General features: G+C 39.9%; 2 protein-coding genes across 3 annotated transcripts in view; one reads left to right on the top strand and one right to left on the bottom strand.

Moving 5' to 3' along the window:
• Positions 1–27,933, top strand: part of LOC120528441 (zinc finger protein 260-like) — a 413,573-nt gene that overhangs the window by 306,665 nt on the left and 78,975 nt on the right. The gene's annotated exons all lie outside the window — the stretch shown is intronic.
• On the bottom strand, positions 85–27,933 carry LOC120528438 (tripartite motif-containing protein 16-like). Its single transcript, XM_039752592.1, has 6 exons — positions 27,324–27,933; positions 21,200–21,295; positions 15,879–16,112; positions 14,544–14,703; positions 11,019–11,084; positions 85–848 (listed from the first exon to the last, which is right to left on the bottom strand). Exons 1-6 carry the CDS (start codon positions 27,900–27,902, stop codon positions 307–309), a joined length of 1,677 nt encoding a protein of 558 aa, XP_039608526.1. The 5' UTR covers positions 27,903–27,933; the 3' UTR covers positions 85–306.

Here is a 27,933-nt window from a genome sequence, read left to right as displayed (position 1 = left end):
AGTAGTTGTTGGGGTGAAGGACATGTGGCTGTGAATCAACAGTGACCCCTGCTGGTCAGACTGGTATTTGTAGGTCTGAGGTGTCACCACCCTCATTATGACACACACACCTGATTGGCTACTCAAACCCAATAATAATGGAGACCCTGACAGCCGCACTCGCCCCGCATTCTCACCCACAAATTCAGTCACAGAGGTGCAGCCCCACCAACCCACCCAACCTGTAAAATTTATTTCACCCCGAACTACAAACACAAAGAGGACCTGCGCTTGTGGGGACATCAAGTGACCGGTGGAGGGTACTGGTCAGCGGTCACCTGGTGTCAGATGGCTGATTGTTGCACTGGAGTTATTACCAAGATAAAACCCTGGATAGAGGGGCTCAGTGAAGGAGGAGTAGAAGGTGTGCAGGAGGGTCATTGTGTGTGAGACGCTATAAAATGACAGAGAGCCAGCAGGCCAGTCCAGATACACACCTATTCTGGGGCTGTAGGGGGCGATGATTTCAGTCTCCTTGTTATTGTGATACACAAAGTACTGGGAAGGATACTGCAGCAAACTCCAGGACCTGTCGTTGTATCCAAGGCCGCATTCCACGCCCAGTCCTTTCCTGCTCAGTCCTTTATATGCGACTCCAAACACCATGAAGTCTCCACTGCACTCCACCTCCCAGTAACAGCGAGTCCCAGTCAGAGCCTCTCTGCAGAGAACTTGTTCCCAGCAGTCAAATCTGTCAGGATGATCAGGATATTTGTCTTTTGTGCCCTCACGTGTCACCTTCTTGTTCCCTTCGGACAGACAGAGGTCTCTGTGTGCCGTGTTGATGTCCAGTGTGAGGGGACAGAAGTCTGAAAGGAGAGAAAAGAAAACAAATGAGGAAATCTGGGAGTGTGTAACGGGACTGGAGGCGGAGCACAACACAGACAATTAACAAGAACCAATAAGGAGCTGCACTGATGAGACACTAATAGTAAAGAGCTCATCTAATTGGATAGAATCTGTTTGGATTTAAAATAAACTTCTAGAATCATAATAAATCCAAATCCAAATCCCTTTTTTTCTCCAGTACAGTGATCGCTCCTCGATCGTGGGGGTTGCTTTCCAGAACCCCCCGCAAAAGGTGAAAATCTGCGAAGTAAAAACCATACATTTATATTGTTGTTTTTCTATTGTCACACTTGAGTCACAGATTTGCACAGAAACACAGGAGGTTGTAGAAACAGGGACTTTAAAACACTGCAAACAAACATTTATCTCTTTTTCAAAAGTTTAAACTGTGCTCCTTTACAAGACAGAGATGACAGTTAAAAGAATGCAAATATGTCTTCCTCTTGAAAGGAGTGCGCGTCAGGAGCAGAGAATGTCAGAGACAGAGAGAGAAAAGCAAACAATCAAAAATCAATATGTGCTGTTCGGGCTTTTAAGTATGCGAAGCATCGTGCAGGAAGCATATCGTATATCATTGAGGAGTTTTATTTAATACATAATATGTGCTCTGATTGGGTAGCTTCTCAGCCATCTGCCAATAGTGTCCCTTGTATGAAATCAACTGTGCAAACCAACTGAGGAAGCATATACCATAAATGAAAAGACCCATTGTCCGCAGAAATCCGCGAACCAGCAAAAAATCCATGATATATATTTAGATATGCTTACATATAATATCTGTGATGGAGTGAAGCCACGAAAGTCAACATGCGATATAGCGAAGGATCACTGTACCTAATGTGCAGGAATCTGACTTGGTAGATTTGGAGCTCCTTATAATGAAACACAACATCACAGACAAATAACAGAAATAGCTGAAGTTAAAAAGACAAACTTCAAACCAAGTGGTAGAATAATCCAATTATAAAGGAGATGTGCTGACAGTGATGAGCTGGTGAGACTGTGAGTGTCTAGTGTGTATTCCCGTGTCACACACACACATGCCCTCACACTGTTCACACACACACAGTCTCTGACAGACCACATGAACACACACAGAAGACGGCTAAGTCACTGCTGGGAGAGGCTGTTGTTCTGGCAAAGAAACTCTGGAGGTGTCTGTTAGTTTGAGTTTGAATTGACTGAAGCGTTTGGGAGTTTGTGTGAAGAAGTGATGAGCTGCTGAGATGAGTCCATGGTGGTCTTTATGACACGGTTAGTGACACGAGATGTCTACAGGTCTGAACAGATGAAGAGCACAGCAGACCTCACCACACGCTCTCATTTATTTATGGAGTGTGCCATTGGTGAGCCAAACCAGACACCAATGGAGAATGTGATTACACTTTCAATTACGGCTTTGTGAAACTGAACGAGGATTGGCTGTGAAATATTAAATTTCTGTATCTGTCATAAGAAGTTCATTTGCCGCTGTGCCTTCTTAGTGATGTGGTGGTGTTCATGTCCCAGCTGAGAGTGTTTGTGACTGTTGTGCTCAGAACTTTGAAGGAGTCCACCATATTAACTGCTGAATCATTCATTTATAGTGTTAGAGGTTGTGACTGCTGTTTGTGAAAGCTTGAGCAGCAGGGTGTTGAAGATCACCAAGACACAAGACGAGTCCCCTCTTTTCTAGAAGGTGTTTCATTGCCATTAGTAATTAGACCAATAATGGTGGTGTCATCATTGAACTTAATGATTTAACTGAAGGATCAGTGGACCTGCAGCCATTGGGGTACAAGGAGTAAAGTAGGGGGGCCGTCCACAGCCTCGAGGGGCACCTGTGCTGATATAGAGACAGTCTGAGAGGTGGGAGTCCACACAAACATATTGTTTCAGGTTAATCCGAAATCTGTAAATCCATTCACAAATTCAGTTCAGTGTGTAGAAGTTTAGTTATCAACAGAGCAGGCACAATGGTGTTAGAAGCTGAGCTGACGTCTACAAACAGGATTCTGGCAGAAGTTCCTTTACGGTCCTGGTGCTCCACACAAAGTGAAGGCCCATGTTGATGTCGTCGTCCACAGATCTGTGAGCTCGATATGCAATCTGAAGAGGTTCGAGATCAGTAGCAGTCACAGACTTCAAATGGCTTTGAAGAAACCATTCAAATATTTACATTAAAACTGATGTAAGAGCAATAGGCCTGTGATCAGTGAGATAGCTTATTCACTTTTCACATTTCACTTTTAGGAACAGCAACAGAAGATATAAAGCAATCAGGTCGAGTAAACTGAGCAAGAGACGAGTTAAAGATGTCTGTGAAGAGAGGAGCGAGCGGCCTGCACAGGTTTGATTGTGTCTGGTGAGACAGAGTCAGGGCTGGCTGACTTCTTACACTTCTGTGTTGCAAAGAACTTCCTGAAGTCGTCGTATTCCTTCATAGATTGGTCTCGTCCGTTGTGAGAGATGGACGTCTGAAGCAGAGCTCTGTTAGCAACGGTGTTATTTTTTATATTATTTCCTTATTATTTTGAGATAGCCTGAATTTATCCAACCCAAGGGATCAACAGTATATGCGAGCATATATAAATATGGTCGGCAAGAAACGGGCTCAGAAAGAAATGGAAAAGAAAACTAAAGCTACATCAAAAGTGCAGACCAACAAGTCCAAGTTCAAGCTCAAGGTACAGCCTTTCAGAGACGGGCGAAAGCCGAGACTCCTCAGGACCACGGTCTGCTGCATCGTCTCCAGTTAAGAGCAAAATGGGGAGGAATGTGCAAGTGACGCATGTCACGATAGCTCACTAATTGGAGAAGATCATTTGAAACTGGAAAAGGCCTTGCAGCCCTCGCTTTCACCTACTCCTCGCGAGACGGGAACATTGGCTGTAATAGAGCTCGACGCTTCAACTACGGTGCACGAAATCAAAAATAATCTGTTCGAACTGAAGGTGATGATCGCTGAGCTCAAGCAAGAGATAAAGAATGATATAAAGAAAAAAAGAAATAGTATGCTCAAGATAAACAGGATAAGAGAGAACATTGTCGAGAAGGCAAGTGAGAAGCTGCGGCAGGAGCTGCAAGAGCTGTGGTAGGATAATAAAGACTCGGAGGAATGCATAAACACCTATAATCACTATGAGGCAGCCTTTAAATGTATGCTGGAAAAAATTGAGGAGCATATTCAGGAAAACGCATCTAAACTGAGCACATTTGCAGATCAGCTGAAGGATGTTAAGCAGACATTCACGACTCGAATTGAAACAGACGAAAATCTAGCATCCACCACTGATGGAAGAGCAACAGCTGCTACAAAACTCGATGATGGTAGCAGAATGAATAATATTAGAATCGAAGGTCTACCTGAGAATCGTGAAAGTCCAAACCCAGTGTAATTCGCAGTTGAACTATTCTCTAAAAAAATGGGAGAGGACTTTAAATCTGATACCGTGATAGCAGCAACATTTCACATACACAGATCAAATACCTTTAAACCTAGGTCTTTTTTTATCCACTTTGAGAGATTACTATGTAAGCTAGGCGTGATGGCACTCCTCAGACACAAGCAAGAGATTATAATTGAAAATAACCACATTCGTATTTTCCCTGATTTCTCTCCCGCAACAGCTGCTAAACGTGCAGGCTTTTACAACATTAAACAGCAGTTACGGCAAGCCAATATATCTAATACAGCCTCTTGTATTCTGCCAAACTGAAAGTGGATGTTCAAGGCCAATAATACGTCTTCTCCAGCAAGGAGGAAGCAGAAAAGAAATTAAGAAAGATGATCCTGACACTAATCTGAAACACAATAGTGAGTTGCATCCTGCCATGGCATGGCAAGAAGATATCACCTGCTGTCTGATCCACTCGTAATGATACGGGTATTATAATTATATATCCTTTTCTCTACTTGGATGCTTTTTGTTTATGTTTCAATTACAGTTATAGACGTGTGTGTGTGGAAGAAATTAACTTTTTTTTTTAATTCTTTTTTTTACTACCTTAAAGGAGACTGTTTAAAATCATACACTTGGTTTATTGTTATTGTTATTATTGCATTAGGATTTACAATGCTTATCCTGGACCACTTTTTAACACCATTCCCTGGGTTTATTATCTTAATACTTTCAGATTGCTGAAGATTATATATTTTATGCTTATAGTTTGTTAATGATGATATTTTAGGCATGTAATATTTAGACTATATTGGCCATAGATATCTCTACTTTTTAATCCTGAAACGCCACTGCATGGGGTTTTGTTTTGCTTTGAACGTGCTCTGTCTCTGAGTATGACAGAGAACCGTGACTTTGTGAAGTGGGGTCCATCTTCACATGGGGAGGCAAAATGGTTTATAGGAGATAAAGGGGGAGAGAAAGAGAGCAGGCTATATCTTATCTATCCTTTAATACTGTGTTACTTCCAGTTAAGACTATAAAATTACATCAAAAATTCAGAATCAATGTCTCCATGATAGGACAGTTTAGAATGTTAAAGGCCTGAATCACGAATTAAAGAGAAAGAAAGTATTCTCTCACCTAACAGGTTTAAACGCTAAAATAGAATTTTTACAGGAGACCCACTTACTAAGCAAGGATCATTTCCGGCTGCAAAAGGACTGGACTGTCAAATGTTCCATTCTAGCTTTACAAAGAAAACTAGAGTTGTGAGAATTCGCATACATAGAACAGTATCATTTGTAGCATCAGATGTAGTATCTGATCCTGAAGGAAGATGTGTGATGGTCATGGGCAACTTATTTAATTGTAAAGTGATTTTGATAAATGTTTATGCACCTAATTTGCATCCATTCCCAATGTGAACAGTCATAAACTTATAATGGCTGGGGACTTTAATTGTGTTTTAAATCCACTCTTAGATTGGTCTACTGTCACAGGGGGGATGACATCTAACACTGCAAAGACAATTACACAGTTTGTAACTGATTACAACTTATCAGACCCCTGAAGGTTTCTAAACCCACACTCAAGAACATATTCTTTCTACTCACCAGTACATCATTGCTACTCAAGAATTGATTATTTCTTTATAGATAATAATTTCTTGCCTTCAGTTAAATCTTGCAAGTAGGATGCTACTGTTATTTCCGACCATGCCCCTCTGATCTTGGAGCTAAAGTCACTATGCCCCACACACTCACCTCGCAGATGGCGTCTCAACCCACATCTATTAGCAGAAGAGAACTGTACAGAATTTATATCCGAACAAATCAGTTTGTTCCTAGAGACAAATACATCCTCAGAGGTTTCTGCAGGAATACTCTGGGAAACTCTTAAGGCCTTTTTAAGAGGACAGATTATTTTATATCTCTCCCACAGGAATAAATTAGAAACAAAGAAAGTATCAGAGCTAAAAAGCAAAATTACTAGAATAGATGAAGAACATGCCAGGCTTCCAAGCGAGGCTCTACATAGGAAAAGGCAGACTCTGCATTCAAAAATCAACCTCTTGACAACTAAAGAAACTGAACAACTAATTTATAAATCCAGACATCATCACTATGAACATGGAAAGAAAGCTAATAAGCTTTTAGCTCAACATATCCACAAGCAAGAAGTTCGCAATGCAATCCCATTAATCACCAACACAAACAGAGATGAAATCATTGACCATAAAAATATAATGCACACATTTCTAGACTATTATAAATCCTTATATTCTACTGAGTTTAAAGAAGACAACACACAATCTAATGCATTTCTGGATACATTACAGATACAACAAATAGATACTTTTAGTGCGGAGGAACTTGATAAACCTCTGGCACTATCAGAATTACTAAATGCTATAAAGTCACTTCAGAGTGGGAAAGCAGAAGACCCTGATGACTACCCTGCAGAATTTTATAAGAAATTCTCCACTCAGCTAGTTCTCCTCTTATTAGCAACATTTACAGAAGCTAGAGACAATCAAATTCTACCTCAAAGTTTTTGCCAAGCATTAATCACTGTCTTTCCTAAACAAAATAGGGACATATTACAATGTGCATCATACAGACCGATTTCACTTCTGAATAATGATGTTAAGATACTCTCAAAAATCATAGGTAGAAGGATGAAGAAAGTGCTGCCTTCAGTAATATCACAAGATCAAACTGGATTTATCAAGGGCCAACACTTATCTTCAAATCTTCGACACCTGTTTAATGTAATATACTCACCAACAAAGTCAAACACCCCAGAAATAGTATTATCATTGAGAGCAGATAAAGCATTTGACATGATTGAGTGGAAATACCATTTCACTATATTAGAGAAATTTGGGTTTGGCCTGAACATTTGTGCATGGATCAAACTACTGTATACCAATCCAGAAGCTTCAGTTTGTATTAACAACATTTGTTCAGACTACTTTAAACTACAATGTGGTACCAGACAAGGATGCCCCTTGTCACCACTTCTATTTGCAATCGCCATTGAACCACTAGGGTAGCGTTTCTCAAACTTTAAGTATTTGCGACTCGAGTTTTCATAACAGATTTTAATTGCCCCCAACATTTTTTTGAAATGTAGATGCATATTTTATTATACCTACTCAACTGTTATCAACATATATCTAACTCTATATTTATTGTTCTAGTATCAGAATGTAGTTTAAGTTAATTTGTTTTGGTTTCAACAGATGTTTTTTTCATATTTTTTTATTCTTGTTTTCTTTTTTTCACAACTTCGCTCCCCCATTTTTTTATTTCAAACCATTCCAAAATACATCAAAAAATTATTTTTTAAGCAATTAGATTCAACAATAATCTGATTTATTTGGAACTCAAAACATCCACGTATCCAAAGAGCAACCCTACAAAGACAAAAGGCAGAAGGCGGTATGGTCCTACCTAACTTTCTGTTTTATTACTGGGCAGCAAACATACAAGCTATAAAAACCTGGACGCAAATAGATGAACATACACAGGCTTGGTCCACAATAGAAGTAAAATCCTGCAATATTTCTTTATATTCCCTGCCTTGTGCCCCAATAAATGCAAGTTATCACCAATATACTAATAACCCAATTGTGCTTCACTCACTTAGAATATGGAACCAATGTGGAAAGGATTTTAAGATGGAGAATCTTTTATCTGTGGCACCTCTGCAAGTGAACCACCTATTTTAACCTTCGCAAACATATGCAGTTTTTAATATCTGGAAAAGATTTGGGATTATATTGCTTAGAGATCTTTAAATAGACAACATCTTTGCATCCAATGAACAATTAAATTCCAAATTTAACATTCCAGCTACACATTTCTTTCACTATCTTCAAATTAGGAACTTTGTTAAACAGAACCTGCCTGATTTTCCTCATCTTGCACCCTCGTCCATGCCGGAAAAAATATTGCTCAATTTTCGAGGACTTAGACACCATCTCTGCAATATATAAAATTATTTTTCAGTCCCTCCCTTTCAAAGATCCAAGAGGACACTGGGAAAAAGATTTCTTAATCAATATATCAAAAAAGGAGTGGAAAGTAGCAATGCAGACAATTCACTCGAGCTCCAAATGCACAAAGCATATAATTATTCAACTCAAAATTATATATTGAGCACATCCGTCTCGCCTAAAACTCTCCAAAATGTTTCCAGAACAAGATCCAACCTGCCAACACTGCAGTCAAGTCCCAGCCTCACTGGGTGACATGTTTTGGGCCTGCACCAAATTAACATAATTTTGGACCAAAATTTTTAAGTGCCTTTCAGACAATCTTGGTGTCACAATCTCTCCTGTCCCATTAACAGCTGTGTTTGGGGTTCTTCCAGATGTGTTTAAAGTGGAGAAGGACAAACAAACTGTGATTGCATTCACTACACTTCTGGCACGCAGACTTATTTTGCTAAACTGGAAGAATCCTAACTCTCCTCTTTTAAGTCAGTGGGAAACTGATGTTTTATACTATTTGAAATTGGAAAAAATCAAATATTCAGTTAGAGGATTTGTACAGAATTTTTTCAAAACCTGGCAGGATCTAATCAATAATATTTTAAAATAAGCTCTTAAAGCACAGAGTAAGCAATTATCTCTGCATTTCTTTTTCTTCTCCATTCATCTCTATTGCCCTATTAAACTCATCAATTTAGGTATATTTACAATCCTTCCTTTTTACTCCTTTGGCCATGCTCTCTCTCTCTCAGGGGTGGGGGTCAACTTGTTTTCAATCCTGTTTTTACTAAAAATTGACCTATTTGTACGGACCGATAACATTATTAAAATAAAAAAAGGGAGACGAGGTGAGAGGCTTTGTGAAGAAGTAGCTGCTGATAAAATCACCTCAGACCTGAAGGAGCCGAGAGGATGAAAGGACTCAGCAGATTGTTGGTCAAATCTGCCACAGAACTTGTGAAGTTTGTCATGGAGGGATGAGGAGTCTGAGTGAGCATTAGGAGATGACCTTTAGGAATTAGCAACAGACTGAAGGTTTCTCAACACAGAGAAGTGACTGTATGCTCTACACTAAAGCTCCAGTTTATTTCTGTGTTTCCATTCAGCAATTCTGATTGCATTGTTTAGCCGATTCCTGGCCAGTCTCTAGTTATGCTTATCACCAGTTTTAGGGGCTTTTTCTTTCACCTGACGGAGATTCCTTAGATCTTTGGTGAACCGCAGATTTGTATTTTTATAAATCATAATAGATTTGTTGGGAATGCAAACCTCTTCACAGAAGCTGATATAAGATGTCACAGTGTCAGTCAGCTCATGAATGTTTTAAAAATCCCAATCTGTCCAGTCCAGACAGTCTTGTAATGCTTCACCTGATTCATCAGTCCATGAACTAATCGATTTCTGTACTGGTTAAGCTGGTGTTAGCCTTTGTTTATAAGTAGGAATGGTTTGGAGGATCCATGATCCACACTTCAGACAGAGCTTTGTGACGTTTGCTCCAGAATGTCTTGATGATCTTTTCATTTTATTGTGCCCTGCACAGATTCAGCACAACAGCCCCCTAACATTAATGAGCCTCCTCCATGTTTCTTGTTTTTTCTTTGAACACTAATTTTGTTTTTTGTGGACACAGAGCTGCTGTGACTTACTGTAAAGCTCTCGTTTAGTTTCATCAGTCCAAAGTTCCTTCTCCAGCACTGTGGCTTGTCAACATGTGTTTAAGAAAACTCTAGTCAGTTATTTATTTTATTTTATAGTCTGTCTTTCAGAAGTGGGGTCTTCTACCACGGAGCCCACTTTCATTCAGTAAGTGATTGATGGAGCTTCTTGAAGCTGCTGTACTTTGATCTTGGAGGTCTTTACCTTGACCATACTGGGCTGTGACCTTCTTCCTTTCCTCCTCTTGTCTTATCCATGTCCAGTGTGATGCACACAACGACTCAGCAAAGCTTTGTGAGTGACTGAAGACCCCTGTGATTCTCAAAGTGGACTGATTCTTATTCAATGATTTCTTTTAACATCTAATGCCTTCCACAAAATTTTCCATGCCATCTTCTTTTGGTTTAATTCCTACAGTGTGTTAAGTCATGAATAAATAACAAAGTTTCTACTCTAAGGAGAAAAGAATGGCAGATGCTGAGTACTTTTGTGAGGTTTCACTTATTTCACATAAATTTGTGATTCTTTTTTAGACCAATGCTTGTCGCTGTGTCTGTATATCCATATGCTGTATATGTATATGTTAATGGTGGTGGACATTGTGTTTTTTATGTGAAGCACACTGAGTTTCTTTCATTTAATGCCATGTGTATACATGGATTATTGTTATCAGTTTTATAAGGGAGTGACTGAAGTAGAAAAGCATCAGAAAGTGGACACTGGAATACAGAAAGAGAAAACAACAGGAAGTGCAAATAAAAAAAAATAAGACAATAGAAAAATGACAAAAGACACTGAAGGTCAGACTACTGTTAGACGTGGATATATCATAGTTAGCAAGATTTCATTTATATTTCCCATGAGTCCACTTGACACTTAAGAGACTTAAGTCTAACAAACTGCTTTGGTGCTTCCCTGTCCTGAATGTTAGTATCCCATAATGCACCAGTCTCAGGACCCCCGTCACTTTCAGCTCATCAGTCCCACCACACCCACATAATGCTTTCTGCTGGCTACACTTTCATATCATAAGCCTGGCCTGAGATATTAAAAATGAAATGATGATAAACACCATGAATTGACAGACTCACACTGTAAAAAGTCCTCTCTGCTTTGAGGTTCAAGAGGCTGTAGGGTGAAGATTGGAGCTTCACGACCTGAAAATACAAAGAAAAGAGAAGAATGGAGAATGTTAAGATTAGGGCTGCCAATAGATTAATATTTTTAATTGTGTTCAATCAAACTTTATTTATGAAACTAATTGTGATTAGTCACATGTTTCGGTGCATATTTCACAAGGTTAATTGGTATCACTTTAGATCAGGTGTCCAAAATTATGCTGTATTTTACCATAACTACCTGTATAATTACAGAGTAACTCTGTGTTTTTACCTGCCCTTACTGCTCAATGCTGTGGTTAAGCACATAATTGTAATTGTCATTCCACAATTTATATGCTATAATTTATATATGAAATAACAATTACAATTTAGTACTTATAATGTTACACTGTACAGTATTATACAGTAAGTACAATGTAATAATACCCAGTTACTCTGTAATTATGCAGGTAAATCCAATGGTACATACAGCATAATTATGGACCCTTAATCTAAAGTGATTACTGTTTATCATTATATCCTATAAACGTCATCATCAGGTCAAGTATAAATATAATAATATCAGTATTGTGATGTTCTGTAAATAATTCTCAGATGATTTCAGAAATTCCATTCATTTTCAAACTTATTTCTAACAACCAACAGCATTTTGGACATGTCTGTAACAATGCTCAAGGCTACTGTCATCATTATTTAACCTTCTTAAGCAGTTGCTAAGGCACACAAGTTTGTTCACATTTTCAGATTCCAGAGTAGATCTATTTTTGTGCACAATATAAAAGAGAAAAAAAGGCAGCTGCACAATTCATCATCGAACAGGAGCATCAAAGACTGATTTTGAAATGAAATAACAAACCACCTGAGCAACAACATCCTATTGTCAGGTTGTAATCTAATAGTTTTGCTTGTTTGTATTCTTTAATAGTTTGTTTCTGTTTTATGAAATAAATAACTTTACTTAGCACAGCATTGACAGTTACTTCTGTGATTACTCGCCATGTTTATTTTAAATGCTTTCATTTGCAGGAGCTCTAGAATGAATGTCTAGTAACAGAACACACAAAGAGCTGCCCTTTCTGTGTTCATAGTTAGCTTAATAAAGAGACACTTTATCATCACTTCAATCATTTCAAAAACAACAACACAACAATCCATAAGCAGACATTTGGCAGCTCATAACTCACCCGCACAGTTCCAGTAGTTTCTCCAGCCAGATTAGTTTATTGAACTCTGCAGATGTTAACATGGCCAGCACTTCATTGTCGTGTGCGTATCTTACTTTGATTTTACACAGAAAGATGTCTAAAATGTTAGTTTTAAAATTAAAGTTTCTGCCGAGAAGAATCACAGGTGTGTGTTCTATTGTTACATTAAAAACTTAATCTCGCCTGAATTGAGAAGTGCAATGCTGCTGACAGTGATATGTATGGGATAAAACATTTGTATATAGCATATAAGGTAAAGTTCAGTTCAGCAGACTGCATGAGATGAGATGAGATGAGATGAGAGCAGATCAGTGCAGATCAGTGCAGATCAGATGAGAAAGGAGTGACCAGAGACGGAATGAGACGATAAATTCAGGAATTGTTTGATAACATTGTGTTATATTAACGGATCAAGGCGGCATGGTGGGGCAGTGGTAGCACTGCTGCCTCGCAGTTAGGAGACTTGGGTTCGCTTCCCGGGTCCTCCCTGCGTGGAGTTTGCATGTTCTCCCCGTGTCTGCATGGGTTTTCTCCCACAGTCCAATGACATGCAGGTTTAGGTGGATTGGCAATTGTAAATATGCCTGGGGGTGTGTTTGTGTGTGTCCTGCAGTGGGTTGGCACCCTGCCTGGGATTGGTTCGTGGCCTGTGTTGGCTGGGATTGGCTCCAGTAGACTCCCGTGACCCTGTTTTCGGATTTAGCGGGTTGGAAAAAAATGGATGGCTTTTAAAATAAGCTCAACTGTTAACACATTAATGCTGACAGCTCTACTTAAGATAGAACTTTATAGTGTTAAATTCTTAAACACTAATTACAAATATAATGCAGTTAAAATAAAACAACAAAACATGTGGATCAAGTCTGCACACAGAGCCCACCAGTGTGTTAATGATGCAGTGACTCTGAGTCTGAATTTTATTTACCAACACCTTGATCAGCAGGACAGATGTGAGGGTCTCGATTGTGGACTTGACCTCTGCTTTAGACACCAACATCTCAGAGCTTTGAGATAAGAAACTGACCGAGTTCAGCCTGCCCAGTCCAATCTACCATTGGATCTCAGACTTTCTTCCAGGTAGTAAACAGTGCCGGTGCAGTTGGGCGCACACATGTCTGACATGTTAACCCTCGTCACCTCACTTTCTGTTTTCCTCTCCTGTGTTGTCAGTTGGCCACAGCTCAGCAGTTCTGGTCATGGACAGACATTGTTAGGCTCCATTTATGTTCATCAGTGCTGAACTGCTTTAGCGTACAGATTTGTTTAAACACACAGTATCATGATATGTAGACATTATATAGTTTATAATTTATAAAGTCTGTTAATGTGTTTCACCTGTGAACTTGTTATGTGCACTCAGTGGAGTGTTCAGGTGGTCCTGAAGTGGTCAGGGTTCTAATGCACTCCTCTCATTTGCTTATCTTTTCACCAAAATATATGAAGAAATGCTCTCGCTGTGTGAAACTCTCTTTAATGTCAGTGAGTGTAATGAGTCTGAGTATACAACACCACACTTAGAAAACACATGAGCCTGGGGAAGCATGGCGGAAAATGGATTAACGTGAACTTTTAATGAGGAGCCCATGTGACAAAATGTAAAGGACAGAGAAGACAGCAGAAGCTCATTCAGGTTTCATGATATTACAGAGCACTGAAGTTGATCCCAATTCAATTTCATTTATGTTGTTACTGTTCGCAACATTTCATTTGTACACCAAGCAGGCCCTGCCAGTTTAACACAACTTTCTGTTCCTTATTTTATGTTGGTCGTCATGCAATGAACTTGAAAAGACTCACAATGTGAAATGAAGAAGCAATGTTTAAGGGAGAAAAGAGAAAAAGTATCTCTCTATATATAAAGCAATGAAATGTCTGAAGTCTGAAGCCTTTGCCAGGGCAGAATGTCATCCAATGTCCACCAGAGGGCAGCAATGTCCAAGGAACAGAAGAAACAAGAAGTACAAAGAAAGAGGAATGTGAGGGCTAGCATGTCTGGTGCACAGAGGTTCATAAATCTACAACACGATCAAAATAGATAGCCGTACCATTGTACCATTAACTCTTAATTGAAAAACGGGAGCTTCACAATGCTAATTAGAAATCTAATATTTATATGAGAGTATGATATCACTCAGCTAGTCACTGTAAGAGACATTACATAAAAATTCTTAACAGTAAAGTCTTAGAGATAAATGTAAAAGAGTAGGCCTTCTTTATGCATCTCACTGTCCGTGTAATTGTCACTCTGGTCCTTCTAAAGGCTTTAACAAAACATGAAGAGTCAAAGTACCTGGTGGAGTCCTTGTCATGATGTCCCACTTGCTGATCTTTTCCATTCTCTTTTTCAGACCTGACAGCTCCTTTAGCAGGTCCTCAGAAGAAAAGTCAGCAGTGACAGTGAAGTTGAGCGAGTCTCCATGAGCAGGAAGGACACAGCGAGATGAGAAAGTCTGCATCAGAAGAGAAGAGGGAACAAGGAGAAATAAAATGAAACATTAATTATAAGGACCTCCACTTCACTTAACATTAGTTGGTGGACATTCATCTTGGGTTTAGATAGAGTCATTACTTTTCATTCATTCATTGGTTATTTATGGCAGAATGTTTCAATATTGGGAGTCGCAGTGGCGTAGTGGTAGTGCTGCTGCCTTGCAGTTAGGAGACCCGGGTTTGCTTCCCGGGTCCTCCCTGCATGGAGTTTGCATGTTCTCCCTGTGTCTGCGTGGGCTTCCTCTGGGTGCTCTGGTTTCCTCCTATAGTCCAAAGACATGCAGGTTAGGTGCATTGGCCATCCTAAATTGTCCCTAGTGTGTGCCCTGTGGTGTGCCTACACCCTGCCTGGGGTTTGTTCCTGCCTTGCACCCTGTGATGGCTGGGATTGACTCCAGCAGACCCCTGTGTTAGGATATAGCGGGTTGGAGAAGGACTGACTGTTTCATTATAATGGACCAAAAAATGTCATGTGCCTTGACTTTCAAAAAGAAGTTTATTTTTCTCCGGGGGGAAATTTGTCCATAACATTAAATCCAAAGACTTACACACACTATTCAGTATAATCTTACAATAGAAGGTCTGCTACTAGAAAGTGTGTGACTTGTCAGAAAGACTTGAGAGCCTTTTGTGCGCTCATCACAGTTCTGTAATCTGCCCTGTAGAACACACTTGTGGGACCACATCAGGAATATTGTGTGTTAGAGAAATGAGAAAACAGTACAACAGAAAGTCGAGAAGAAGAAGAGAGACCAGACTGGACTGTGGAGTTTGAGCTGTGAAGAAATGCTGAAGGACTTGAATGTCATCAGTGAAAGGACAGAGACATGAGGAGGTGACATGACAGAAGGGTTTAAAGATATGAAGGATTTGGTGTCTTCTTTAGTCAGGTGGTGTAATTTAAAATGACTCTTACTAAAAATAAATTTGATACAAACTTGTTTCCTCAAACAAACAAGTGTAGATTTACCTCCCTGTCATGTAGATAACGGCTAAGCTTTCATACTTTTGCATAAACTTAAAAAATTAGTCAAATATGAAATTGGACTGAATGGCCTGTTCTTGCCATTTGTAAAACTCCTCAGGTCCCACACACCCCAGTCTAATCAGACTCCCTGTGAAGTGTCGCTCTCACCTGCAGAAAGTGGATGTGGTCCTTGGTCTTTGAAAGCTCCTTCAGCTCAGCTTCTCTCCTCTTCAGCTCCTCAATCTCCTTCTTCAGTTGCTCCATGACTCCTTCCGCCTTCTCCATTTCTCTCTTTTCTTGTTCTTTGATCTTCTTGGTCAATTTTCCGTGGGCTTCTTCAATGCAGTGAATCAGATCAGTGAAGCTCTTCTCATGTTCTCCCATCACTCTTTCCACAGAAAGCTGTTTAGATAGGAGTAAAATATTGAAATGAGTCACCTAACTAAAAAAACAGTCACAAGACACTTTTATTAGTATTTTAATGTTTTAGAGGAGAATTTGAATTATTAGAAAGGTGGCAGGAGTATTCCCCACCTAGTATTCCACTGGTACTCTGGGTGGAAGTATCTTCATAAGGCACTCGCAGGTCTGTATGGAATATGCAGTCCTAATAAGCGGTTCTGTAGGATCTGTAAGAGCCATGGGCACAAGCTACTAGGGGACAGTACTATTGTCATGTGAGGACCCTGGTACTATTACACATGGTGGTCTTTAAAAAGAGCCTCACCTGGTCATTCTTGGTTTGAGAGTGGAGTAGGACAATGTTAACTGGGAGTGGAGAATGAGATGGGAAAAGATAAAGAAGAAGAAGATGATGAAGAATGGGAATTGTTGAGAAAAGCTGGTCTGTTGTAAGGTAATTGTGTGAAATTAAAATATTGTTATTGTGCAAAGATTAAAACTCTCCAGTTTAACTTTGATAGGGCGAATTTTGAACAGTCTAAGGAGGATAAACCTGGATTAGCTTTATGGAGATAGTCAAGGAGCAGTGGAACAGGTTTAAAAATGCTTTACATGTAATACAGGACAGATAAAGACCAAAATTTGGAATTAATAGGAAATTAAAAAAAAAACTCCAAAGTGACTTAATAAAGAGTTCAAAAAGAAGCTGCAAAGCAAAAAATAGACAAATAAGGTGTATAAAACTAAAAGCTCTAAAAGGCTTATGAGAACATGAGGGCAATCAGTAAGAAGGATATTAGGGAGGTTAAAAACAGTTAGAGAGGAATAGAGCAAATGAAGTGTAAGAAGACCCTAAGAGATTTCTTTGGCATCAAATTAAAAGAAGTGGCAGTTCAGGGTGATGTTATTAGATGGGTGCAGAATTGGCTCAGACACAGGAAGGAGAGGGTGATGGTGTGAGGGACCTCATCAGAACTGGCCGATGTTAAGAGTGGTGACCAGCAGGGGGCTGTGCAGGGGCCGCTGCTATTTTTAATATATATAAATGATTTAGATAGGAATATAAAGAACAAGCTGGTTAAGTTTGCAGATGATACCAAGATAGGTGGATTAGCAGATAATTTGCAATCCGTTATATCATTACAGAAGGACTTGGATAGCATACAGGCTTGGGCAGATTTGTGGCAGATGAAATTTATTGTCAGTAAATGTAAAGTATTACACATAGGAAGTAAAAATATTAGGTTTGAATACACAATGGGCAGTCAGAAAATCGAGAGTCTACCTTAGGAGAAGGATTTAGGAGTCATAGTGGACTGGAAGCTATTGACTTCCAGACAGTGTTCAGAAGCCATTAAGAAGGCTAACAGAATGCCAGGTTATATAGCGCCATGATGTGTGGAGTACAAGTCACAGGAGGTTCTGCTCAAGCTTTATAACACACTGGTGAGGCCTCATCTGGAGTCATGTGTGCAGTTTTGGTCTCCAGGCTACAAGAAGGACATAACAGCATAAGAGAAGGTCCAGAGAAGAGCGACTAGGCTGATTCAGGGCTACAGGGGATGAGTTATGAGGAAAGATTAAAAGAGCTGAGCCTTTACAGTTTAAGCAAAAGAAGTTTAAGAGGAAACCTCACTGAAGTGTTATGAAGGGAATTAGTCCAGTGGATCGAGACTGTTATTTTAAAATGAGTTCATCAAGAACATGGGGACACAGTTGGAAACTTGTTAAAGGGAAATTTCATACAAATATTAGGAAATTTTTCTTTACACATAAAACCACAACACTTGGAATAAGAGACCAAGTAGTGTGGTAGACAGTAGGACTTAAGGGACTTTCAAAACTCGACTTGATGTTTTAATAAGAAGAATTAAGTGGATAGGACTGGCGAGCTTTGTTGGGCTGAATTCCCTGTTCTTGTCTAGATTGTATATATATTTGAACCAGAGTCTAGCACGTGATAGTTGTGTTCTGGGGTGAGATATGTCATCTTGTCAAACCTGTGAAATAAATATATTAAACATGAGTGTCCAGATGTTGATCAAGGGGTTTCTGATTTCATTCAATTTTATGAACTGTTTTCTTATTAACCTTCATCAGCTTTTTTCAATTGTATTTCTCAGAGTTGTGAGTCTTTATATATTAGGTTGCTGTATTTTTATTTCCTTTAACTAACTGCCATTGTCACTATGACTCATACTTGTATGGCTCACACAGGTGTCATTGGTATGAGGGTTAGTGTGCAATTAGGACACAGTTAGATGTAAGTGTAGGGTAGGAGGTGCACACTGTCCAGGATCATCAACTCCAAAGCTTGAGGTGTTCAGCTGTTTTCAGGACCGTGCAGAGCTGCAGGGTGACTCTGATATCTCTGAGACAGTAGGTAGGGATGAAGATTCCTAAAAGTAGTCATAGTCAGGGATTCAGTTATTTTTGAAATTGAGATGAATTTTTGCTCCAGATACAAAAGTCACACATGCTGTGATGTCTTCTGAGTACACAAGTAGAAAACGTTGTGGAAGCCAGCCCCAGACACAGACAGACAGACACCTGAACGTCTACAAAAAGCACACGTTTGTTTACATACAGTCCACACAGCACACAGTGCCCCTGCACCACACAACCTCTTCAAGGGCCCTCCAATGGTCCTTCATCGCCTCCATTCCTCTCCACCGAGCTCTGTCTGTCTTCGTTTTCCCAACTGCAGCTGTCGACTAGAGGGAGGCGGCCGTTATTTATTCTTACCTGGACGTACTCCAGGTGCTTTCCGATGGACTTACTGTGGCACTTCCTGGTGCTGCATTAGCAACCAGAAGCACTCCGGGTGTCCTCAGTATTCCTTCCATCAGTACCTCCAGGTGTGGTGGAAGTGCTAACATCCGAGGCTCCACAATCATCTGGGTGCCCCCTGGCGGTGGCCATGGGCCCTTACAGAGTTCAGCTTCCATGCTCAAACCCCGTGGCCCCCAAACTAGGCAGGGAGGCTGCACTCTTGTGATCCTGGAAAGGCACAGTCCCTCTTCTGGTCCGTCCAGGTGTCGTGACTGGGCACAGCCCCCAGCCCACCACCACAACATCTATGAATGGCCTCCAGAGTAGTGGAGGATCCAGGTGTCATTATCAAGCTTGTCCAGATGTCACAAAATAAACAATATAGGTGGGACAGACGGCCAGTTCAGAAGGACATATTTAAGAGCTGCGTGTAGTGGTTACCTCAGGACCTCTATCTGTGCCACACCAGTCCACGTGAGATTAGGAAGATGAGAAAGTTTAATACACATCTGAAATGTTCGTGTGGGAAGAAGTCGAGATGAGTTATATTTTAACTGGGAGGACACTAATGTAAGCTTAATATGTGTCACAAATAAATTAATGAAAGGAATTATCAGGAAAAGATTGAACAGCACAAATCTAGGTGAGGAGTGCCAGTGAGCAGTCAGTATGGGTTTAGATGAAGGACTTCATGTTTCACTAATGTGAGGAGGGCTCACATACAGTCACTTGTTCATCCTTGACTGTCAATTCTATGCTTTTACTGGACTGCACCATATTGAGTAACAAGTTATACTCCACCCAATTTCTTTGACCAGAAGGGCACACTCCAGTTGTCTGATTCTGCTGTGTTTATTATTATAATACACCAGATGGTGCTGGGCTTTATAATGGAAGGCTGTGCTAAATAAATCAGATTGTAAAAGTTCAGTCTGTCCAAGCACAAAAATGTGTGTGAAGATTTCTTGTTCTGCCGATGAGAATGTTCTTATAAATTGATCCTGGAAGAACTGGGCATGAGACAGGCATTAACTTTGGACAGTGTGCCAGTCAAATGTGCATTAAAATGTGTGGATGTGTGTCCAAAATATGAAAGGGTAAATTGTATCTTCACTACTTATAAAAAGTTTGGTGTTTGCTGCTTGTTTGTCTGGTCTACTTGTGTGGGTATAAAGATAGTCCATACATCCTGTTTGAGGAACAGACAAGCATTTGACAGCGCGGAACACCTGACGGCTGGACAACTGGTTGTAATAGGAATTTGCAAAAATCACACAATTATATGAAAGGAGAAAGAGAACAACAATTTGAGTAAAAAGACAAGAAAACTTGCTAAACAGAGCAGCATCTGTAAAAAGGAACTCCATCTTTGAAGACTTGTCTAAATAGGTGAGGGTCAGCGATCGTCTCCAGGGATGTGAATCTTGAATTTAATCCCAACTAGCAGACTCGGTGAGCTCACTGGAGTCCTTTTATTATAATGGCTCAGGACTGACTGGGAAAACATTTTACATTTTAATTTTCTGATTCTTTCATTTCCACATTATATAGTCAGACAACTTGAACTCTGAAGTGTTGTGTGAACTTTAGAAGGGCTGAGGTGTGTATTTCACTCTCTATATTTTTATTCACATGTATGGTGGTTATTGTGTGTTGAATGTCATTGTCATTTTCATCTTTGTGTCTTTATTTTTTAATTGTTTATTTTTTTTATCTTTTATGAAATTTCCTTTTAACTGTCTTTTTGACACATACTGTATATTTTCAGTTGACTGTTTAGAGCTGATGATATCAATAGATGAATGTACAGCAGGACTGGGCTGATACTGGCCTGTTCTTATATTAGTTTAGGAAGGTGAGTGGCAGCAATCGGCCCATTTCAGCAGATCAGCATGTAAACAGGTGGAGGTGTGCGTTATTGGCACTCAGTCCAGCAGCCTAACACCTTCACTTATGGAGTCCAATAAAGCTGCGACATATCAGATTGAACAGAGAAAGTCAATTAGGGAATGTTGTGTCGACTGATCCAACTGAGAACATTAGTGCCAACCTTCATCATGAGTTATTGTTAGGGGGAGTGAAGTCACCTTTAAGTAGAGGAATGAGAAACCTGAGGACATGAGGGTCTTGTTGTCTGAATTCCTAATGACTAAAACATGAAATGCTTTCAGAAGTGAAACGCCATGAAGGACACAATAAACCATCTTCTCTCCTTCTCCATCTCCCTGTCCTCACACGTCATCACCACAAACTCTCACAACCCTTTTAGTTTTACTCCTCTCTTTGATATGAAGTGTTGTCTTAATTCCACTCACCTTCATCTCCTCCGCTGTCCTCCTCGTCTCCTTCAGTTTCTTCTCTTTGTCTTCAAGTCTTTTCCTAATTTCACTCTGTGTCGCCCCCAGCTGTTTCTGTTTGGACACACAAGAGGACCCACGGGGGTCTCATCAGAATTCTGTTCCACTTTCTGAGCTTGTGGTGTCATTTTGAGTGATTAAATTTGTACAACACATTTGTTTCACATTCCATGACACAACTTACTGTTTCTGTCACACTTGTCTTCATATTAACACAGTAGGTGACATTCAGAGATTTAATTAAACAAATATGAATATCATGAAAACATTCAAATAAAGGTTTAATTTAACACTTCAATTCAAGATGGAGTTTGTGCTTGAAGAGAGAGCTGCAAATAAAGGAGACAGTCTGAAGGCTCACTGGTGTACAAGTCAGTTCTTGAGATTGAGAGGACATCACATCGACAACCAGGATATCAGAGCTTCACACATAAAAACTGAAGAAACCTGCAAACCCAGGAGACCTCGGATGGCTAAGGACTGCAATTGTAGGACCAACAAGGCCATTGTGGAGTTGAGACTTGTGAGAACTTTGTCAAGTGTTTGGTCATTTTATGGAGTCAAGTGAGATAACTGAGGCCAAGAAGACATGAGTGAGTCTGAGGAGTTCAGTAAAAGTTAAATCTGAAGAGGAATTTAATGAGCTCAGAGAAATCTGACAAGAAATCAAAGGAGTCACTAATAGAAATACTTAAAGAAAACATTAGAACTGAAGATCAGAGACATAAATAATAACACAAGTGAAAGTTAACTAACTCAGAGTTCAAACAAGAAGAAGAGCAAACGAGTCGCACACAGTGGGCTGCTTTATGGCTTGGAGGGCATGTGGCTTGGCTATTTTACAGAGAGTTGCAGATCCAGTTGTCATTGTCAACGTCACAGGAAGTGACAAAAGTGAGAGCAGGCTGGCAGTTGTGTAAGAAAAGAGTGAAAATGGAGGAGCTAAGATTAGGAGGAGAAGACACCTGGTGGTCTTCTCAGAAGTGCTGTCTGTGACACAAGACACTCCTGGGAGGACTGGAGAGATCAGAGAGTTTAACATGAGGTTCAAATTGGGTTTAAGATGGAGGGACACAGCGCTAAGAGACATTGGGGTGATTTTTACAGCAGATGGCAGCTGCAGCCATGGCATGGGATCCACTGCTGTTTAGGGAAGACAAACAAGGAAGTTAGTCGTGGACTTTTAACAAGGAGCTTAAGAAGTTGAGGTTTAAAAACTCAAAATGAGAAACAGGCAGTGATATTAATAAGACTAAGGGATAAGCTGGGCTGGATATTAATATGAAGGTTAATCAAGAAATAAAAATATACTAATACAAAAAACAAATCATACACAGTACTTTAGAGAGAAATACATTAATATATGAACAAAAAGTAACATCAAACTCAGAATAGTACAAACAGCACATCCTGAAAGTATTCACAGCGCATCACATTTTCCACATTTTTTATGTTACAGCCATAAATTCATTTTTTCCCTCAGAATTCTACACACAGCACCCCAAAATGACAACATGAAAACAATTTACTTGAGATTTTTGCAAATTTATTAAAAACTAGCAGAATACCCGCGCTTCTCAGCAGAGAAGTAGTGTGTTAAAGAAATAATGAAAAATAAAAGGAAAAATTTTAAAAACAACGTAACATGATTGTTAATGTAATTGTTTTGTCATTGTTATGAGTGTTGCTGGTATATATATATATATATATATATATATATATATATATATATATATATATATATATATATATAAAAGATCCCTTTTGAAAGGCGCAACATGACGGCTGTGGTATAGAAATCACATTTTCAATATGAACGTCCAAATTTCTGCCTCTGGTAATGTGCCTTAAGGGCATCAACAGCAATTAAAGAAAATTACTTTTGTGTTCTCTGCAGTGTTAAGAGTATACGTGCAAGGCAGGCTGCTTGACTTTAATAGTATTTTTGCAGACACGTTGACGTAATCAAAGTCTCCGCGCTCTTTGGAGGTCATTCATATATATATATATATATATATATATATATATATATATATATATATATATATAACTGATCACCCATTGGCCTCGCTCACTGAGTGCAAGGGAAAAAAATTAAATGTAGTCTATAAGTTATTAAAAGTAAAACATTAACGTTTCGTTCAGTTTATTGCTACAGCAATTTTACCTCCATTACAAACTGATCCAAAGTCTCGTTTATACCTCGTGTCTTCTCAGTAAACTTGTATCTCGCGAATACCGTCATTCGTGGTAGGCATGGCAAACGGCAGCGGGAGTGTGTCCATAAACTTAATGCAAAGTTACGGTTCACGCCGTGCTTTGTTTCCGCAGTATCATGCATTGAGAGAACTTTCCTTTTGCTTGGAATGCAAAGTGTAATTAAATGCGTTGGTTTTTAACGCGTTATGGAGTACATGCATCGAAGCTTCTCAGCTGTGCTTGTGCTAAGAAAAGGAAACATTTTAAAAATAACATAACATGATTGTCAATGTAACCTTTTGTAAGTAGTGCCTGGAGAATTCAGAGTGTGGAGAAACTGTAGAGACAGCATGTGTATTAACTTGTGGATTTTTCTGTGAGTATTGGTGCACAGCCCTTCACCAGTAATTTTAACTTAGTTAAAAGGTGATCAAAACTCTCATTTATACCCTGCGTGCTCTCATTAAACTTGTATCCTACGTTAGCCTTGGGCATGACAAACGCCAGCGGCAGCCTGTCTATGAACTTAATTTAAACTTTAGGTTTACACTTTGTTTTGTTTCCGAAGTAGCTGCACTCATGAATATGGTTGTATGTCTCAGTCGCTCGCTTCTTATTGTTTCGCTGCCTTCTCAATTGTATAATGCATATTTTCATCAGCGCTTTTTGGAGCTCTTCCTTGTTTTCTGCGTATTGCGTCGACAGTCAGTTCACGTGATTACGTGGGAGGCGTGATGATGTCACACGAAACTCTGCCCTCCACAGCCATCGAACTCAACTCCATTACAGCATATGCAGAAAAATAGGCTCCAGTTATGACCATTATGCGTAGAATTTCTAAATGAAACCTGCCTAACTTTTGTAAGTAAGCTGTAAGGAATGAGCCTGCCAAATTTCAGCCTTCTAGCTACACAGGAAGTTGGAGAATTAGTGATAAGTGAGTGAGTGAGTGAGTGAAGGCTTTGCCTTTTATTAGTATAGATAACATTACTTAGCACAGCATTGAGAGTTACTTCTGTGATTACTCTTCATGTTTATTTTAAATGCTTTCATTTGCAGGAGCTCTAGAATGAATGTCTAGTAACAGAACACACAAAGAGTAGCCCTTTCTGTGTTCATAGTTACCTTAATAGGTAGGTAATTAGGTTTACACCATGCTTTGTTTCCGAAGTAGGTGCAGTCATAATTATGCTTGTATGCCTCACTGCGCATGAGAAACGGCAGTGGGAGCGTGTCTATAAACTTAATTTAAACTTACGGTTTACACCGTGCTATGTTTCCGCAGTAGCTGCACTCATGAATATGCTTCACTCGCGCGCTTCTTATTGTTTCGCTGCCTTCTCAATTGTATAATGCATGTTTTCTTCAGCGCGTTTTGGAGCCCTTCCTTGTTTTGTACGTCCTGCGCTCACAATCAGTTCACATGATTACGTGGGAGGCATGATGATGTCACACAATACTCCGTCCCCCACGGCCATCCAGCTGAACTCCATTACAGTATATGCAGAAAAATAGGTTCCAGTTATGACCATTACGCGTAGAATTTCTAAATGAAACCTGCCCAACTTTTGTAAGTAAGATGTAAGGAATGAGCCTGCCAAATTTCAGCCTTCTACCTACACGGGAAGTTGGAGAATTAGTGATGAGTCAGTGAGTGAGTGAGTGAGTCAGTCAGTCAGTCAGTCAGTGAGTCAGTCAGTCACTGAGGGCTTTGCCTTTTATTAGTATAGATGAAGAAATCGAGAAAGCACATGTACATAAGTATTCAGAGCCTTTTCCATGAAGCTCCAAATTGAGCTCAGGTGCATCCTGTTTCCCTTATCATCCTTGAGATGTTTCTGCAGCTTCATTGGAGTCCACCTGTGGTCAATTCAGTTGATGTGACATGATTTGGAAAGGCACACACCTGTCTATAAAAGGTCCCACAGTTGACAGTTCATGTCAGAGCACAAACCAAGCATGAAGTCAAAGGAATTGTCTGTATACCTCCGAGACAGGATTGTCTCGAAGCACAAATCTGGGGAAGGTTACAGAAAAATTTCTGCTGCTTTGAAGGTCCCAATGAGCACAGTGGCCTCCATCATTTGTAAGTGGAAGAGGATCGAAACCATGTATAACGCCTTGTGTAGAATTCGAAGTATAACATAACGTAAGCACAAAAGCCGAAATGTGCTTATGCACAGAAAAATCCAGATGCAGGAATCTGTGCGTACTCCAACTTCCACGTTCTTCCGCTAGATAATTCCAGATCAGAGTGAAAAGTAACGCTCTTGCACACGCCTTATGTCCCGCCCCAACTCCTCCTAGAATTACGCCTCTTTGAATATGCAAATCAATATAAATCACCCTTAAGCTCAGTGTTCTGTGAAAAGACAATAGAAAAAGCACGGGGGAAAATATTGAAAAAGCAATAGCAAAAGTACGAGGAAAAGTACGAGGAAAAACAGAAGAATTTCAGCGAATACCAAGTGGAGGCAAAGAAAAACAAACCACTTGTTGGTTTAAACAAAGGTATAAACAACTAAAGGAAGTTGATCGAGTGACAGAGTGTTGGAGAAACTCGAAAGCTCAAGTTCACAAAGTCGCACAGTGTCCGAAATAAAAAAGAAGTTGTCAGATATTAAAGTCGCCATGAAAAGGGAAGTCGTAGCCCACTGTCTGAGTGTCTTATGAAAGCTTATTAGGGTACAAAGAAAAAAAAAAGGCACACAGTGGGGAAAGAAGCTACCGTGGAAATGTGCATGGCTTTATGCCAAGTTTGGGTTTTATACATCGCAATCTGAACATGGGAACGTTCTTACGCAACATTTCTGTGTGTACACACCGTTTATTCATGAGGCCCCAAATGTTTACCTTTGGGGCATCTCTGGAATTGTCCTAAATGTACAAACAGTTAAAAGATTGAATCTTCTGAGGTGCTGATATTCAAGCAAAACAGAAGTAAGACAAAGCAGCACATGAAGCTGAGCAGAGGAGAGCAGCCATGGGCATCCCAGGACTTCAGGACAATGGTCAACTGTGACAGACTCAGAGAGCTAAACCTGTTTAGTGTGAGCAGAGGAGACAGTGTGGGGACATCATCCAGGTATTTAAAATCCTGAAAGGCATTGATAAATGGGAACCTGTAGAATTCTTCTTTCTTAAGGGTGAATTACATTCTCAAAGACATTAATGGAATTAAGGGGACATGCATTTAAAACTGAAGCTAGGAAGCTCTTCTTCACACTGAGAATTGTGGGACTAAGGAGCAAACAACTGAAACATGGAGTTTAAGGAGAAATCTTGATAACCTTTAAGAAGAATCTGAAGGAGATTTTGGGAGGCATACTTATTAACAAAAAAAAAAAAAAATGGGCTTGATGATCTCCACTTGTTTGTCAAATTTCTTATGCTGTCCATATCACAATTGTACTGTGTAATTATCAAGGTGCTGACAAAATTAAATTATATCGGATCACTAATTAGGTGCAGAATTATTTAATAACTTAATAAAGTGAGAACATCTTTATTACAAAGCCACTTCTATGCAAATTATAAGAGTTTTAGACCTAATCCCAATATTAATCGACATGTGAGTATAACGTGTCTCTTAGAGAGGCCTGAGGTACTCGAGACACAAGTGATCAGAGCATAAAGAACCTCCGCTCAGTTTAATGAGAACACTCAGCTCACTCGACTGTCCATGGATCACACTGTGTATCTCATCCTGGACTGTTTCATGTCTTCCACCCTGTCTCACCAGGAAAGGCTCCAGCTCCCTGCTGTCCTATACAAGTAAACTGAGACTCCACAACATGAAGGAATAGATTTCTCTGCCAAACTACATTTACATATCACTTAACTTTTTGTATTGGGTTTTCATTAAACATTAAACCCCACTTACCTGTTTTTCTTCTCTTTCCGTCTTCAGCTCCACCTTTTCATGACTAGTGTGTTCAGTCATTCCACACATCATGCAGATGCATATCTCATCGGTTCTGCAAAACATCTCCAGACTCTTCTGATGTTTCACACAGAGCTTTTCCTTCAGCTTTCTATCAGGATCAACCAGCTTGTGTCCCTTCCAGGCCACTACTTCATTGTGAGGCTGCAGGTGAGTCTGACAGAAAGAGGCCAAGCAGGTTAGACAGGACTTCACTGCTCTGAACTTCTTCCCAGTACAGGCATCACACTCCACATCTCCACGGCTGGCATAATTCTTAGATGGAGGAGAACTGAGTGCCGTCTTCTTTAATTTTTTGATGACTTCATTCAGCAGATTCTTTCTTCGCAGAGCAGGCCTTGTGCTGAACTTCTCTCTACACTGTGGACAGAAGAACTCTTGACTCTGATCCCAACAGTCGCTGATGCACTTCAGACAGAAATTGTGACCACAGGGGATAGTGACAGGGTCACTCAAGGAGTCCAGACAAATTGTGCAGATGAACTCATCCTTTAATCTACCGAGGTGGGCTTCAGCCATCGTCAGTCTGAGGAGAGATAGGCAGAGTGAA

The sequence above is a fragment of the Polypterus senegalus genome, chromosome 4 (genome assembly GCF_016835505.1).
Source record: "Polypterus senegalus isolate Bchr_013 chromosome 4, ASM1683550v1, whole genome shotgun sequence".
NCBI lineage: Eukaryota > Metazoa > Chordata > Cladistia > Polypteriformes > Polypteridae > Polypterus > Polypterus senegalus.
This window is presented reverse-complemented; position numbering and strand designations above follow the sequence as displayed.